Source organism: Pelodiscus sinensis, chromosome 3, assembly GCF_049634645.1.
Source record: "Pelodiscus sinensis isolate JC-2024 chromosome 3, ASM4963464v1, whole genome shotgun sequence".
NCBI classification, from domain to species: domain Eukaryota; kingdom Metazoa; phylum Chordata; order Testudines; family Trionychidae; genus Pelodiscus; species Pelodiscus sinensis.
The window spans coordinates 108,648,999-108,664,280 of record NC_134713.1 but is presented as its reverse complement, the minus strand read 5'-3'; the positions used below and the strand labels follow the sequence as shown (position 1 = coordinate 108,664,280).

The window sequence follows — 15,282 nt, the reverse complement described above, 5'->3', positions numbered from 1 at the left end:
TTCACATCAGAGTTACACTGACATTACACAGGAATAACAAACTCAGGAATCAGGCCCATTGTATCTTTTAATATAGTCAGAGATTTATCTTATGTATCCCTGAAGAATGTGTTCAGTTTGTCTCTATTATGAATAGGGGTCTTGTCTGTTCAGGCAATGATAGCATTGAATCAAACCAATAATAGTTGCAGTGATAATAAAATGTTTTTATTGTCTGTGTATTTCATAAGTTACATTCATTTTGAAAAAATAGTAAACTGTCTCCAGGTCTACTTTATATATAAGGAATGCGCTCATCAGCAAAGTTATACACAATCAAATGTAGAAGAAACTTACTGCTATGACTTTAGCATATCAAACATAAAGGGTAGCTTCCCCCCTGCCCTCCTTCTTCTATGTGCTTCCACATATCTGGATTAAAAAGGGGTCACCATTAAAAATAAAGAAATATTACTGGCTTTAACTTAAATTGTATAGTGTGAAAATATTCAAAATGGAGGAGGATATGGTTCTTTGAAGGATCTAATCATTTTAAATGATTAACATGTATTTTTGTACAGATTATTTTAAATGGTTAGAATGTATTTTTGTATAGATCCTATCCCCAGCAATCTTTTCTTACAGTGTGAACATACAGAACACAATTCCTTTTTATGCTCTTTTGTCTTTATTTATTAAATTGTCTGTGAATGTATCCATTGCATTGCACAATTTTACCTGAAGAGTTCCTATAGTTAAACTAAGTCAGTTAATCAGTAATTTGGTGCTGTCTTCTAGTGTGCATTCCTCCTTTTTCAAATGCATTTATTGAAGTAAAGGATTTACATCATATGAAATCACAGGATTTTCATGAGTTAGACTAGCATACATATGTACAGCTTTAGGTAGAGCTTTCTAAAGTAATATTTACAGTGTAAACATCAACTTTTATTATATCAGAAACAAATATATCACAACTGTCACTTCACAACATATTTGTTTTGGTTTGAATACTGTATCATTTCTTTGAAATACTATGTGGAACTCAAAAAATAGTTTGTTCTTGTCAAAGATTTTATCAATTCTCCTTCAGAGACTCTGAAAAACAAGAAAAATAGGTGTTTCAAAATCAATGTGACTGTGACATCAGAAAATGTTATCCAAAGTATATACATCCAATATCCAAATCCTGCAAACACCATCTACTGGGTGGAAGAGTCCTCACTGGGAGTAGCGACATTGATAATTATGGAACCAACAGTGAAAGTAAGTGGATGTACCCAAGAGCACGGCAAAAGCCAGCAGAGAGCCATTTAAAAAGCTGGCAGGACCTGAGGTTGCAATAGGATAGTACCTGTAAGAAATTTTAAGTTACTTTCACCGCTGTATAAAACCCATATTCATGGCAATAAACACTGTGCCTGATAGTGAGTGACTAAAGAATCAAGCTCAGTCAACAAGAGTGTTGTTGAGTATCACCATATGAGGCAAGTGGAGTGATGCTGAAAGCAGTTGTATCCTTGAAGTGAGTAAGTGCAGATTCCCAAGTTGACCTGGCACTAATGGCTACTGATAGAACAATGGACAATACTGATCAGATTCTCCCTCTTCTAGCAAATCTGTAGCATGGTTACAGTCTCCTAATATGGGAGGGAGGAAAAAAGGAGCAAACTTAGGACTTGCCAGGACCAAGCCAATGATCTTTATAGTCCAGTATCATGTCTCTAAGGGTATGTCTACACTACCCCGCTAGTTCGAACTAGCGGGGTAATGAAGGCATACCACACTTGCAAATGAAGCCCAGGATTTGAATTTCCCGGGCTTCATTTGCGTAAGCAGGGAGCCGCCATTTTTAAAACCCCGCTGGTTCGAACCCCGTGCAGGGCGGCTACACGGGGCTCGAACTAGGTAGTTCGGACTAGGGTGCCTATTCCGAACTACCGGTACACCTCGCGGGGTTTTAAAAATGGCGGCTCCCCGCTTATGCAAATGAAGCCCGGGAAATTCAAATCCCGGGCTTCATTTGCAAGTGCGGTATGCCTACATTACCCTCCTAGTTCGAACTAGGAGGGTAGTGTAGACATACCCTAACTGTGGCCAGAACCAGATGCTGTAGAAGAAAGTGTCAGAAATGTTGTATGAGACAGTTATGGAAAAACTTTCAAACAGAGAACATTTCCTAACCCCCTCGGCTGCGTCTAGACTGGCATGATTTTGCACAAATACTTTTAACAGAAAAGTTTTTCCATTAAAAGTATTTGTGCAAGAGAGCTTCTACGCTGGCATGTGCCTTTGCGCAAGAGATTTGCTTTTGCGCAAAAGCATCCATGCCAGTGTAGACGCTCTCTTGCACAAGAAAGCTCCGATGGCCATTTTAGCCATCGGGCTTTCTTGCGCAAGAAATTAACGTGGCTGTCTACACTGGCCCTCTTGCCCAAGAATACTTGCGCAAGAGGGCTTATCCCTGAGTGGGAACATCAGAGTATTTGCTCAAGAACCTCTGATTTTGTACATTATAAAGTCAGTGTTCTTGCACAAATACTCGCAGCCAGTGTAGACAGGCGGTAAGATTTTACGCAAAAGCAGATGCTTTTGTGCAAAATCATGCCAGTCTAGACGCAACCCTCATATAGAAGTTGTCTCATACCCTGAAGTGTGATCTTTTGGCTCTTTGCTTATGTTAGGAAAAATGCATTTTCTTCTGTTATGTGAAGGTAATGACAAACTGACAAAAAACATTTTCTTACTCATATAAGGGCATAGCATTCAGCAAATACTAGGATGCATTAAATAATTCTTTTTTCTTATTTGTAGTCCATTTTTTGCCCAGCTGTATCATTAGTAGCATGGAACCAATGAACAGCCCCCTGAGGGTACGTCTACATTTGATCCCTAGTTCGGACTAGGGATGCAAATGCAACGAGTGAAGTAGCTAATGAAGCCGGGATTTAAATACCCGCGCTCCATTAGCATGAGCTCTCCAGCGTGCTAGTTCGAATCACAGCTGATTTGAATCAGGAAGTGCGCGCCGGGACGCATTAGTTCGAACCAAAGCCCTTGGTTCGAACTAACGTTACTCCTCATTTTTTGGAGTAAAAAACATTTACTCAAGGAAGCACTGGGGAATAATTACTTCGAATGATGTTGGGGAGTAGTTATATCGAAACAGCAGCAACAGAGCGTCCATACTACCGCAATTTCAAAATAATTTTTTCAAAATAAATTTTATTCCTCATGGAAAGCAGGAGCTATTATTTCAAATAATCAGGCCATTATTTCAAAACAACAGGCTTAGTAGTATGAATACTCCACTTATTTTGAAATAAGAGGAGCTATTTTGAAATAATTCCCTATTATAAACTAGAGCTCAGATATTAAGCATATCAGAATAGAGGGGGAAAAAGGTCTGTCTCCCCTTAATACACAATTTCCTAGGTTGGGGCGGGGTGCCCATGTTTCTCATTTTGCAGTTTTAGGTGGAGTTTGGATTTCAATTAGTAAGAATGATGTAAGGTAAAAAGCAGGGATGGAACTTTATTTTTTAATTAAAGAAAATCGGTGAATTTATTCTCAGAAGTTGGAATATTCTTCCTAATTAGAAATGAGTCATTTATGGTTTTTTGCCTCAGTGCATGTGGTTAGAAACACCCAAGTGAGCTAGGTGAATTATCAACAGTGTCAGACTGTTCATTTAATTAGGAAGTCAGAGTGAAAGTAATCATGGGGATCATTTAATTAATCTTATTAAAGAGGTCATTATGCTGAAATACATTCCTTGTAGACATGTAAAATATATACTGGAATGTGGTTCATGCCAGAGGGGTGCACTTTACAGAGAGGTGATCTTTTGTGTAGGATTAATATCTTAAGGGTGGGGTGACATCTGCTGAATGGCAAGGATAAAAGTAAATTTGGACTTACCAAAGGGAGATGATTCAGGAGTTCATCTACTGCAACATCATCATAAGTTTCAGAAAAGGAAGGTTCAAGCAATTCTGTTTCATCTCGAAGGCTGGTAGGGTTTAACTCTTCTTGGCTGGTGCAGATGAGAAACATGGATTTAATTGCACACAGGAAAATAACCCAGACCCAATCATAGGAACTTTCTTTTTGTTAAATATTGTTAAACTATTTTTAAGTAAGCAAACTAGCATGTCTAGCACTTCCTTAGATATCAGCAAATTTCAAACACTATGCATTTTCATTATAAAAACATTATCTGATAGCCAGTGCTGTGCATAAGCCCTAGTTCCTTAATTCTTCCTTTATTAGGATGTTTGTTCTGAATAAAAGCACTTTAAGAATATTTCAATAGCATTTGCCTTTATTTTAAGAATCCCAAATTCTGTGCATTTTCCTTGTTCTTTCATTCTAATTGGACTGTGAAGTGTGCTGTAAATACACCACTAAGGATACGTCTACACAACAACATTATTTCTAAATCCTTGGTGTTATTTCAAAATAACTTAGTCCATGTCTACAGAGCAGGCAGTTATTTTGAAATAATGTTGAAATACTGTCAAGCTGGAGGTCTTCTTACTCTGACTATTGTAACCCTCATTGTACAAGGAGTAAGGGAAGTCCGAGGAAGTGTGTTCTGTTTTGAAATAAGTGCTCTGTAGAGGCTCCCAATTTTGAAATAAACTATTTCAAATAAGATATGCAACTGACGTAGCTCAATTTGCATAGCTTATTTCGAGTTAAGCCCTGCTGTGTAGACACACTCTAAGAGAAAATGTCCCTAACTCTTTTCAATATATTAAGGTTACATTGCAATATCATTAATGTTCATTGTCTTTTATTTTCTTTATACCTTCTTTTTCCAGTTAAAACTGAGTTTAAATATTTCTTCACGGCCATTTGCTTTCTAAATCGACTGTAGTTGTCAGTGAAGACAGCATCAGAGTGACGTTTGACAGGCATCTGTTCATCCATAAGGTTGTTGCTATGTAAACACAAGAAACACTGGAAATGATCACAAATACATTCAACTAGAAAAGATAGATTTTAAACTATGTGCAGTAAGTTTTCCATTTGCTGACTAGCTGAGTAAAAAATCCTTTTCCATTCCAATTTTCTTTTTCTATCTCAAAAGTCACTGTGATACTACAAGTAAAAACCTGACTTTTATTCAGTCTTTACTGAGGCAGATTACCTGTTGACTTCCTCCCATCTCCATGTACTGTAAGTGAAATTATAATTGATGTCTCTGAATGTCTTCTATGATCAAGGGCTCAGCCTGAACTTCAGTATTCTGACAATTCTGTTTTCTATCGATTAATATCACAAATTTTTAAGTGCTAATTCGTGTAACCTGGGGAACCCTTTGAAACAAACTGAAATCATCCTGGTTTACACTAGAAAGATATTTAAGTAAATTATGAAATTATATAGGAAAGCTGAAATATAAAGAAACTCTCAAAACTCCTAGGCTTGTGCTCATTGAAGTCAGTAGGAATTTTGCTTTTGATTTCAACAGGAGCAGGCTCCAATAGTTATATTGTTTGTTTATATATATATATATATATATATATATATATATATATATATATATATATATATATATATATATAGCTTTAAAATGTTTGCTTTGAGTGTGATAGAGAGTAAATGTGTGCAAATGGAGTTCAACTATTTCTCATTTGAGGAATAAGGTTTGGGGTTAGTTTACTTACTTCAGTTTTTTAGCACTAAACCATTGGCTGTGAGTAAATGTCAGAGGAAAAATAGCACTTTGGGAAACCCAAAACTGAAGTCGTGAAGTTTCCTGCATCATAGTTTAGGAGTAGATCTTCAGATGGTGTAATCTGGCATAATTCTACTGAACTATGCAGTTTTTCACCAACTGAGAATTCAGTCCTTTGTAGCCCGGATAGTAATAAGTAAGTGCCAATTCAGTGCTCAGTTTCCAGTCACCTTCTGGCCATGTGAAATGGGCATTAATCCACCTGATTTTCTGTTTGAATGTCAAAGTGTGGGATTTGCACAGCTTACAAAGGGGAAAATATATAAAACAATTAGCTCAATAGTTGTAATCCTATAGTATATATCAGTAGTCTGAACAGCATGCAGTCAGATTTTTTCATTGCTATGTTTAGTATGTAATGTGACTCCTCTTAGGTGTTCTCTTATATGTTATATGTAATTCAAAAAGTCAATTTTGAACAAAAATTGCAATGCATATAAATAATAATGTATTAATGTTAATTAATTACATTTAATCAAATGGTTTCTACATGCAAAGAGCTCAAAAAACTTTTGAAAAGATAGTAAAGATCATTGTTCTCCAATTTACAGACGGATAAACTTTATGCACGGAATGATTAGTGAAGTAAGCTAAATAAAACTTTATTTAAGTGTAACCTCACCTAACCCGTTTTCCAATAAGTGATTCAAGATATCTTCTTGCAGAAAGTTGTCCCAAAAGTTTACTGTACCCACTGGTGAAAAGTCCATCAGCATGTCTTGCATTCCTAATATGGATGGAAAAAATAACAATAAAACCTGGACTCTGTATATTACAAGTAAATACAGTTTATATTTTCAATTTCATAATCACTTCTTTAGAAAATCATGATCAGTACTTTGATTTCTTAAATGATTTTTTTTTAGAATTCCAAATGAATGATTATTAATGTTAAGCCCTTTCAGTGCCCAGGCTATAGTGACAATGAAATTCAGAAAACTGTAACAAACATACATATTGCTGTCATTATTCAACTACATTCATTGTTCCTTTCTAATACTTTAATTTTCCTTTCAAATGTCTTAAGCTGTTTGAAAAGTTCATTGAAATAATTGTAGGAAAATCACTTTCTACCTTGGTATCACTCAAGCAATGTATCATAAATTATATTTATGATAATGAAAATTCTCACCTATCCATAGCTCTAGATATGTCAAAATAGAATTTGTCATTTTCAGGTAGTGTGTTTTGCAAAATGTCAGTTTCAGGTTTTAATGACCCTTGGGCTCCATCAGGTTCACTTGCTCCATCAAATGGCATTCTGTTTCCCAACCTACTGGAGAAGAAAATCTCATAAAGTATTGTAAAATGAGGGTAGTTGATATTGTCTCCTTCAACGCAATTTGCATTCAGTATCATATGAATCAAACAATTTATATGTCTAATCCTTAAGACATTTTAAAGCAAACTGGATAAAGCAGAAGAAAATACTCTGCAAGTAATAATCCATCATTAACAAGGTGGTAGAATAACCAGTGTAATGGATTTCCCCTATCTTTAACCATATATGAATAGACATCTTACGTCACTGCAAATAATTGACTAAAGGGAATATCATCCTATCCATGGCCATTGTACTTATTTGCAAATGGCAATCCGAAAACTTTTAATGGCAACCATTGCAATATGTGATATAAATTATGGATGAAATTCACTCCTGTATAAAGGGCCAGATCTATGTACCAGTTAAGTTCCAGGTAACACCTAAAAATAGTGCTAAGGTATAAGTAAGTGGTTCTTAGGCCTTTGTGCAGGGTCTCTGCAGAGGGATGAATTTTGCCATATTAGTCATAAACATATAGCTATATACTGTTTTTATTCTCTTTTAAAACTCATTTGCTATTAACTCCTCAGAATAGCTCACTGCTAATCATTAATGTATTTTCATCAGGACCACAGTTCTGTTCTGAGTGTTAATATCCCAAACATTGTCTGATATGCTTTTTGTTAATTTGTTACTGTTGCCCACTCCATCAGCTGATGCATTATTTCATGTATTATTAGGGATAACATGACTGTGATGCAGTGGTGTGGCCTCAAACATTGCTTCTGGTCACTACTGTCTTCTATGGAAAAAATGATAGTTTCCTGTCAGAGTGGTAGATGCAGCATGGGATGATGTGCCAAATCACACACTAAGGCTGGGAAGAGATTTCATGCTAAGTCATATGCTCCCTTTGGACAAATTATACTTATAAGGTTACTTGCATAAGTAAGATTTAGCTTCAATGAGTATTCCTTCAGCTACGGCTACTTTATGGAACAAGTACAATGACTGTTGTGTGAAATAAATCAACCCCACTGGCAAATTTTAAAATTATACAACAATAGTTATATTCCTTTGTTCTTTTCAGCATGTACATTTGTTTGAGTAATTTTAAAAAACACATTGTAACATTTCCCTTTACCTTATCTAAATAACAATAAAAATTCAAAATATCCAACTACTCCATGTGTAAAATGTATTCTTTGAGCTAAAGCTTTGCACAGACATTAGGCAAGTAATTTCTCGCAATCTATTGTAACATAGTCTACAGCCATAGTTTGAGGCACGCTGAATCTGTTTCTACTCTTAAGCACGCTGTATGTTTGAGAAGATTTACAGGATAACAGTCCAGACATAATGGCAGGGTTGCAGTGAGTTTTTTGCCACAGGAGGAGATACTTATTATTTATGATAGGCCAAAGCTAACCCTGAAACACAAGTCAGCACATTTAGGTTACTATCTGTTATATTGTTCAGGTAAACAGCAATAATTAATAAAGGTCTATTAGAGTGGAAATGGTACTTAGGACCTTTAAAATAAGAACTCATTTAACTGCCATCCTCCACTGATGCTGGCACTGGCTGAATGAAAAGACCACATCACTTGCTGGTGTTCTTCAGGAACAGAAGGAAGAGAGGGTATCATTTCTTAAAACCTATTTACAGTTTACACTATTTATAGAAGAGGAAGTAGAGCAACCCATACTTTTCATGCTATTGTGAAAGATGTTCACCTTAACTGAAGCTATTGTAAAGATTACTAGCTTACCCAGTAATTATTAGTCACTTACTGTAATGTTGATGTGAAACTACCCAATGAGCTTTTTATTCATGTTTGCTTGAGAGAAAAGTCTTGTGTTCAAGCCTTGGGGGGCTTTAGGTGAAGTTCGTATCAGTTGGAACAACACTTACCTCATAGCTGAGTACGTCCCCAAAGGAGGTAATGCCAAAGCTGGCAAGCAGAGAACACTGAAGAGTGTAAAAGACAGAAAAAGCTGAGAGCTGCTTCTGTGTTCCATCGTTGTGGACCTGAGTTAATGAATAGGAGATAGTAATTACTTCCTATCCTCACTGGTTCCCTACTGGATAGACAAAAGGGTTATTTCTAATATGTTTTTTTCCTGTATGAAGGAAAGGGGAGGGAGGTTATAGATCCCACGTGGCAAAGTACGGATTCCTGCTGCGGGCTACACCTCAAATACGTCAGCTCGGGATATTGCTCTTTACAATTTGCAAAATATTTTTTGCATTTGATTTAGGAGTCAGGGGCACTCGCTGTGTAACGCAGATCTGATTGACAACAAACGTGTTTTTTTTTTTTTCTAAATCACCCAGGAGGAAACTTTTTCTTCTGCTTTGTCATTCCTAGTATCTGATGAAGGCCAAAGGCAGATAGAGAGGGGAGAGAAATTCTGTCCGAAACCTAAACCTCCTTGAAACTCAGACATTTGTGTAAAATAAGCCAGCTAAAACCAGTGTGAATTTGAAGGATGAAGGAGGAGTCGTGTGAACTGACGCCGTGCGCCCTCTTATGTTTGTGCTCTGCTGGCAGAGCTAAGTATGCTTCCGTTTCTCTTCAGTAATTTAACAATTTAAAAATGATTAATTAAATAACGAGTAGCAGATGATTCTCATACTGCACTATAGAATGCTGCGAAAGCGGAACTATACTTTGTTTCAAGCAACCACAGGGAACGAACAATTAGCGGAAGATTTGATGTGAAGAAACACAGTAAATGTTCATCCAAACCCAATACGCATCCTTTGGAGCTTGAAACAGAGACTGTACATGGGAACTTTTTTTGTAGAGTCTCTTCTGGCTCCCCCTCTTCCGCAGGAAAGAAAAGTGCAGACGAAGGGAGAAAAGGAAGATGAGCTTGCTTTGGTTATCAATACATTTAAAGGTAGGGTACCAGATCAGTACAGCAACCCAAAGGGCGCACGCACAAGCACCCACCACGTGATTACTAGGCATAAGGGAGAAATCAGTGCTCCAATGCAACTAATCTGGAGCACTAGGAAGAAGTAAGGGAAGGCACAAAGACACCCTAACTTGGTTAGTCTGGGCTGAAGTACCTAGGAATTGACCAAGGCTTAAGAAGAAAGCAGCGTCAGAGAAGGCAGGACTTCTCTGTATATTCCCATTTGCTTTTTGGCCAGCAACTTTTTAGCGTTAAGAGAGTTTGCATGGCTCTTAGGCTCCCCCGGTTACTTTCCCCCTCTGTTTACCAGAAAGTTTCAGTGCTTTAAAATGCCTCTTCCCGCTAGCAGGGCTAACTGAAGGTACTCACGAGGCAGGGACACGGTGTTTTCTCCTGGCAAGTCCGTCCGGCGTGGGGAGTTCTCCGAGGTGCTGAATTCCTCTGCTGCTCGCCCTGCGCTGTCCCGGGTGCTGAAGGTGAACGACTATGGGGCTGGCTCCTTTGGGCTGGCTGGGGCTGCTGCTTCAGTGGTGTTGCCTAGCCCTCCTCCTTCAGCTGACTGATGCTTCCTCTCCCCTTCAGTACACTCTGCTCAGCCCTTGCAACCGCCTCGTTTTATAGGGGTTATAGATAGGACCACGTTTCTGCCTCAGAAAAAGCGATCACGTTACTTGGGAGACGTCACTATTCCCAAGGGGTTGAATGGAAGTCCGTGATCGCTTTGTTCAGGATGCTCTGAGCCGGGGGAAGAAGTTCATATTTAATTCATGGGCAACATCCTACCCCATTTTTATTGATTTATAGTAATGAATGGCTTAAACAGTGAGTAACACTCGGCTGACAGCGTAATTCTGCTTACAACGACAGACGATCGTTGGGCAGGTCCTGCCACTCAGTTGGCTCCAACGTGGAGTCCTGTGTGTATGTTTAGCCTGGGTGTGATTAATCGGGATCTGTTAGCAACTTGGTTCTCCTCCTGTACATTAAAAACAACGAGGGATGGGGGCACGAGCAAATACGTCGGCAGCATCTTGAATGCCTGAGTTCTCAGCAGGGCTTCTGGCTAGAGTTTAGCACTTAAAAGCCTCACATCTACTCTCAGAAAAGTGTTGGTGTCTTGTAAACTGTTACGTGTACCGCTGAGATAGTGTAGAACCCGGGGCTTGTTACAGCTATTTTTCACAATATAGAGCAGTAGGGGTGGGGGAACGGGTGCTCCCACATTTTGAAATTTTCTTTGGACAAAACTTTGTAGATTACAATTACAAGTCGCTGTTTACTAGTGAAATGCAAAGACTCTCCTAAGCTTCCGCTTTCCAAGCTTTCCACTCTTTACAGATACAGATCTAAACCACAGATATACCTTAGCTGCTCGATAGGAGTGTTATCTGCAGTCCCCAGGGAACAGCGATGAAATACCACCATATATGACACAGTTGGAAAACTTTATACCGTTAGAGACCTTTTCCATGTAACCTTTAAAGGAGCGGCTTGGGGCAATATAGCTGGATTAGAAAGGATGCCATTTTTAACTCTCTATTTGCCGGCAGATACCATTTTATGAAGCAATTTACCATTCTTTGTTTTCTCGTTGAAAACTTATTTGTTCACCCACATTTCTTCGAGGAAAATAAAGCGTTATCAGGTGCTTGTAAACTAAACCAAAGAATGGTTTCCAGAATAGAGAATAGGCTTCCAGAATACAAAATGGGCGAAGCCCTGAAATTAGGCTATTGAGTGGAAGGGGGTAATACGATGGGAAGGAGAGCTCATTCTTGTTCGGAATTTCAATAATGCCCAGAGAGCAGAGAGCGAGTCACTCCCACAGCGTGTGGTTAGACATTTAGTTCTAATACAGCCCCCACTTTTTGCCCTGTTTTGCGGGGAGGCAGATGGGAGGACACGTCGTAATTAGACATGGGATCGCGCCCGGCGCTAGGTTGATTTCTACAGCAGAGGGAGTTTTTGGCAGGTTCTTGCTTTATCTAATTTAAGTTTTCGCACATAAAACTCATACATCAAAAGAGCTGCGTCAAGTAATCACTTCAGTAAAGGGTCGTTCTCCAGTTCTGCTTTAGCCTTCTTGCGTCTGTGATGTACGTACACTTACGCCTCCTAACCTATGGACACAAGGTACCCGACCACAAAATCAGGGCGGACGATTTCACCATTTCCTCTTACATATAAGTTTTCCGTGCTTTGCTGCTTCAAAGGTTGGACAGGCTTGACGGTGAATATTCTGCCATCCTTAATCAAATTTTCTAATCCAATTACATAAAAAATTAAGTGAATTAAACTAAAAAATGCCTGGAAATTTGTTTCTCGGATGTCAGCTGTGACTCAAAGCAGAGTTCCTGCAATGGCCTAATTCCAGGAAATTTTCCCTTGTTACTACATAACTGGAGGTCGAATGATCAGCTCTGTTCTGGAATGGCATGACAAGCAGCAGTAGCTCTTCTTCACCTAGCTCCGGATGAAAGTTTTCCCCTTAAATGCTGTACTCGGAGTTCAGAAGGTGTTGCACTGCAGACTAGTGACAGACAACAGCGGCTTAAATAAAGTGCTTCAAACGGTTGGTAAATGACGCTTGTAAAAGATCAGGTGTAGGAATGGGCTTGTGGAAGAACACAGGACAAAAGTTTGAAGGAGGGAACTCCGAGGCTTGAAAGACGAGTTATTTATGGGTTAGGTTATGAGTTTGGAGACGTTAGACTGATAATGCAGTTAGTAAACATACACGTAGAACTGAAGCTGCAGAGGTTATTACTGAACAGGCTCTTTGCCCGACCAATTCACAGGAAACGTTTTACAGCGGTCAGCTGGCGAAAGCATGCATCCTTGTGGGTTTGAAGAAAACGCAAACCCTCGAGAGGTACATGTGGCGAGAGCGCCATCTACACGCCAAAAGCTGTGACACCTTTGGCTTGAGAGGACTTGATGTAAAGAGTTCCCCTGCGTTTATCCTAACAAACAGAGTACAGGAGTGAATGTCCAATATGAATACTCTTGGCCTATGTGGGGAAAAACCTGGTACCTCATGTAAAAGGTCTGATCTCACAAGGCATTGATATGGTTAGTTAAGAATTAGGCTGAGCGAAATAATAGCAAAGCTGTGGGAGAACAATTCTGCAGGGTGTGGGCATGGCTGTGGTTACACAGCAAGCCTCTCCTAGATGTAAAACTGTCCATGAAAGAACTGTCTATTTTGTATAGCTCCCATAGTCATAGTAACAGAGCAACTCCAATCCCCCTAAGAGGTAGGGCATAAGGGGAGGGGCAGTTTCAACTGCAGAGTAGACTTAACCCTCACACTGCAGACTCCTTATGGAAAACTGCAGAGTACATACTCTGTGCACTCCTCTGGTATGTCTACACTTGCCCCCTAGTTCAGACTAGGGAGGCAAATGAAGCATACCGAAGTTGCTAATGAAGCAATGATTAACATATTCGTGGCCAGTCGCCATTTTAAAATGCCGGTAGCCCAATTTAACTTGCTGCATGTAGACGCAGTAGTCCAATCCAAAACCCTTTCCTCCAATTAACTGTTACTGAATTGCTCATCAAGTCCTCACAGCAGGCCCAAGCACCATCTAGACCATTGCTGATAGATGTGTATCTAACCTGCTTTTAAATATCTCCAGAGATGGAGATTCCACAACCTCCCAAGGCAGGAAGGCGCCCACCTTCTCCATGCCCTGGCAGGCTCCTGGGAGCTGGCAGACTGCTCCTGGGGAGCAGTGGAGGGCTGGCTACCAGTGGCTTGCTGGCTCATGTTTTGGGGCCCCTGGGTCAGAGGCAGTGACTGCTGGCTCTGGGCTGGCAGGCTTGGAGCTGGCACAGGCACTGTGGCCAGAGTCAACCCCTTTAAGGGCTCCGGGGAGTGGGGAGGAAGAGGAGTGTTCTTGGCTGAGGCTGGAGTGGACACCAGGGCACCATGGGATGGCTAGAAGTCCCCTATTTTGAAATAATATCTACACAGCACTTATTTCGAAATAGCTATTTCAAATTTAGCTTTATTCCTTGTGGAATGAGGCTTACCAAATCTGAAATAAGCGCTCCACTATTTCAAATTAATTTTGAAATAGCGGTTTGGCTGTGTAGATGCTAGTAAAGTTATTTCGAAATAACGGCTGTTATTTCAAAATAACTTTGCTGTGTAGACATACCCACAGAGAACACAGCCTTATTTTCTTCCTGCACTTTGAAAGTATTCAAAGCAAGTGAAGCTGTATGTCTATCAGGTATTCAGGTTCGTGTGGGAAGATGCTTTGGTACCTTGAAGAAATGGTAAATGAGCATAGATTTTAAAGCAGAGATGCAGAAGTGACTTTCAAATTTTCACACCTCCATTTTCCCAAGCTTTTTCTGCAGTCCCTTAGGACAGATTCTGTCCTAGACTGCGGCCCTTTTGCAACACTCTAGTTGTATAAAGGGCTCACAATTGTCACATTGGGTTCCCTGCTGAGAGTTCTACACTGACCCCCTTCCCAGCTGCAAGCCCAGTGTGTGGGCTGGAGGGGGAGACAGAGAGAGAAAGATGGAAGGGGTCAGAGGAGACATAGCTGATGCAAACTGGGCTCCAGTTATTCAGTGTTGATCTCAAGGCTAATGGACAGCTACTACAATCTAAAGCAAATTCAAGGAGCCCTATAGGCCATGATGGCTTCTGGTACAGATTTTGGGATGCACAAAACTACCTTGAGGCCACTTTTACCCTCCTCCCTTTTTTCTGTATTGATCACAGGAAAGGCATAGCTGAAAATTGCCCCATTGGCTCATCAGCTTTTGCATGCATAGCATTTTGGCTATGGGTGCACAGATTGTATTTCTGTGAGAAAATTGGATGTGTATCTGATTTGCATGTATTCTATTCAGAGCACACAGAACTCCCAGCCGCTGTCTACTGTATATGTGACTGAGATCTTCCTACACACCCAGCAGCACCTCTGATATGGCACTGGTTAGAACTTCGCAGTGGTACTAATTCAGATATTTCTTGGGGGCGGAGAAGGATTCTGGTGTTCTGTGGCTAGGGACCCTGCTCTAGCAATGGTGCATCCCTCCTCCTGCCAATCACACTCCTCTCTTACCCACACAATGCATGAGCTGGTGCCTTCAGGAGTTTTGTTCTCCCCTGGCTCTGCCATACAAAAATAGATTTCTCATGCACAAGATCACACCACCCTTTGGCCCAGCCATCCTCCAGCCCATATTTCCTGTTGACTAAACTCCATAAGGCAACAGTTTAAAAGTGATTGAGGAAATTAACTAAAAAGGTTCACTCTCAAGCAAATTAAGGGGTAGGTTTAAAAGATAAAATAAAAAAAGAACAAGTTAAAAATCACCTAGAAAAGTTAGATGCCTGCAAG

The 15,282-nt window shown here is 39.8% G+C and overlaps 1 protein-coding gene across 4 annotated transcripts in view; it reads right to left on the bottom strand.

Moving 5' to 3' along the window:
• Nucleotides 1-121: 121 nt before the first annotated feature.
• VIP (vasoactive intestinal peptide) overlaps nt 122-15,282 on the bottom strand; it is a 66,671-nt gene continuing 51,510 nt past the window's right edge. The window contains exons 1-7 of one of the 4 annotated variants that reach the window (XM_006114977.4): nt 10,283-13,340; nt 8,904-9,020; nt 6,858-7,001; nt 6,348-6,452; nt 4,793-4,924; nt 3,901-4,015; nt 122-1,077 (exon numbers count right to left, since the gene is read on the bottom strand). In XM_006114977.4, coding sequence (XP_006115039.1) covers nt 1,069-1,077; nt 3,901-4,015; nt 4,793-4,924; nt 6,348-6,452; nt 6,858-7,001; nt 8,904-9,010 — 612 coding nt within the window. In that variant the 5' untranslated portion in view covers nt 9,011-9,020; nt 10,283-13,340 and the 3' untranslated portion in view covers nt 122-1,068. Of the gene's footprint in view, nt 1,078-3,900; nt 4,016-4,792; nt 4,925-6,347; nt 6,453-6,857; nt 7,002-8,903; nt 9,021-10,282; nt 13,341-15,282 lie in introns of those variants that run through there. The other 3 variants (XM_006114978.4, XM_075924469.1, XM_075924470.1) reach the window with 3 other exon arrangements.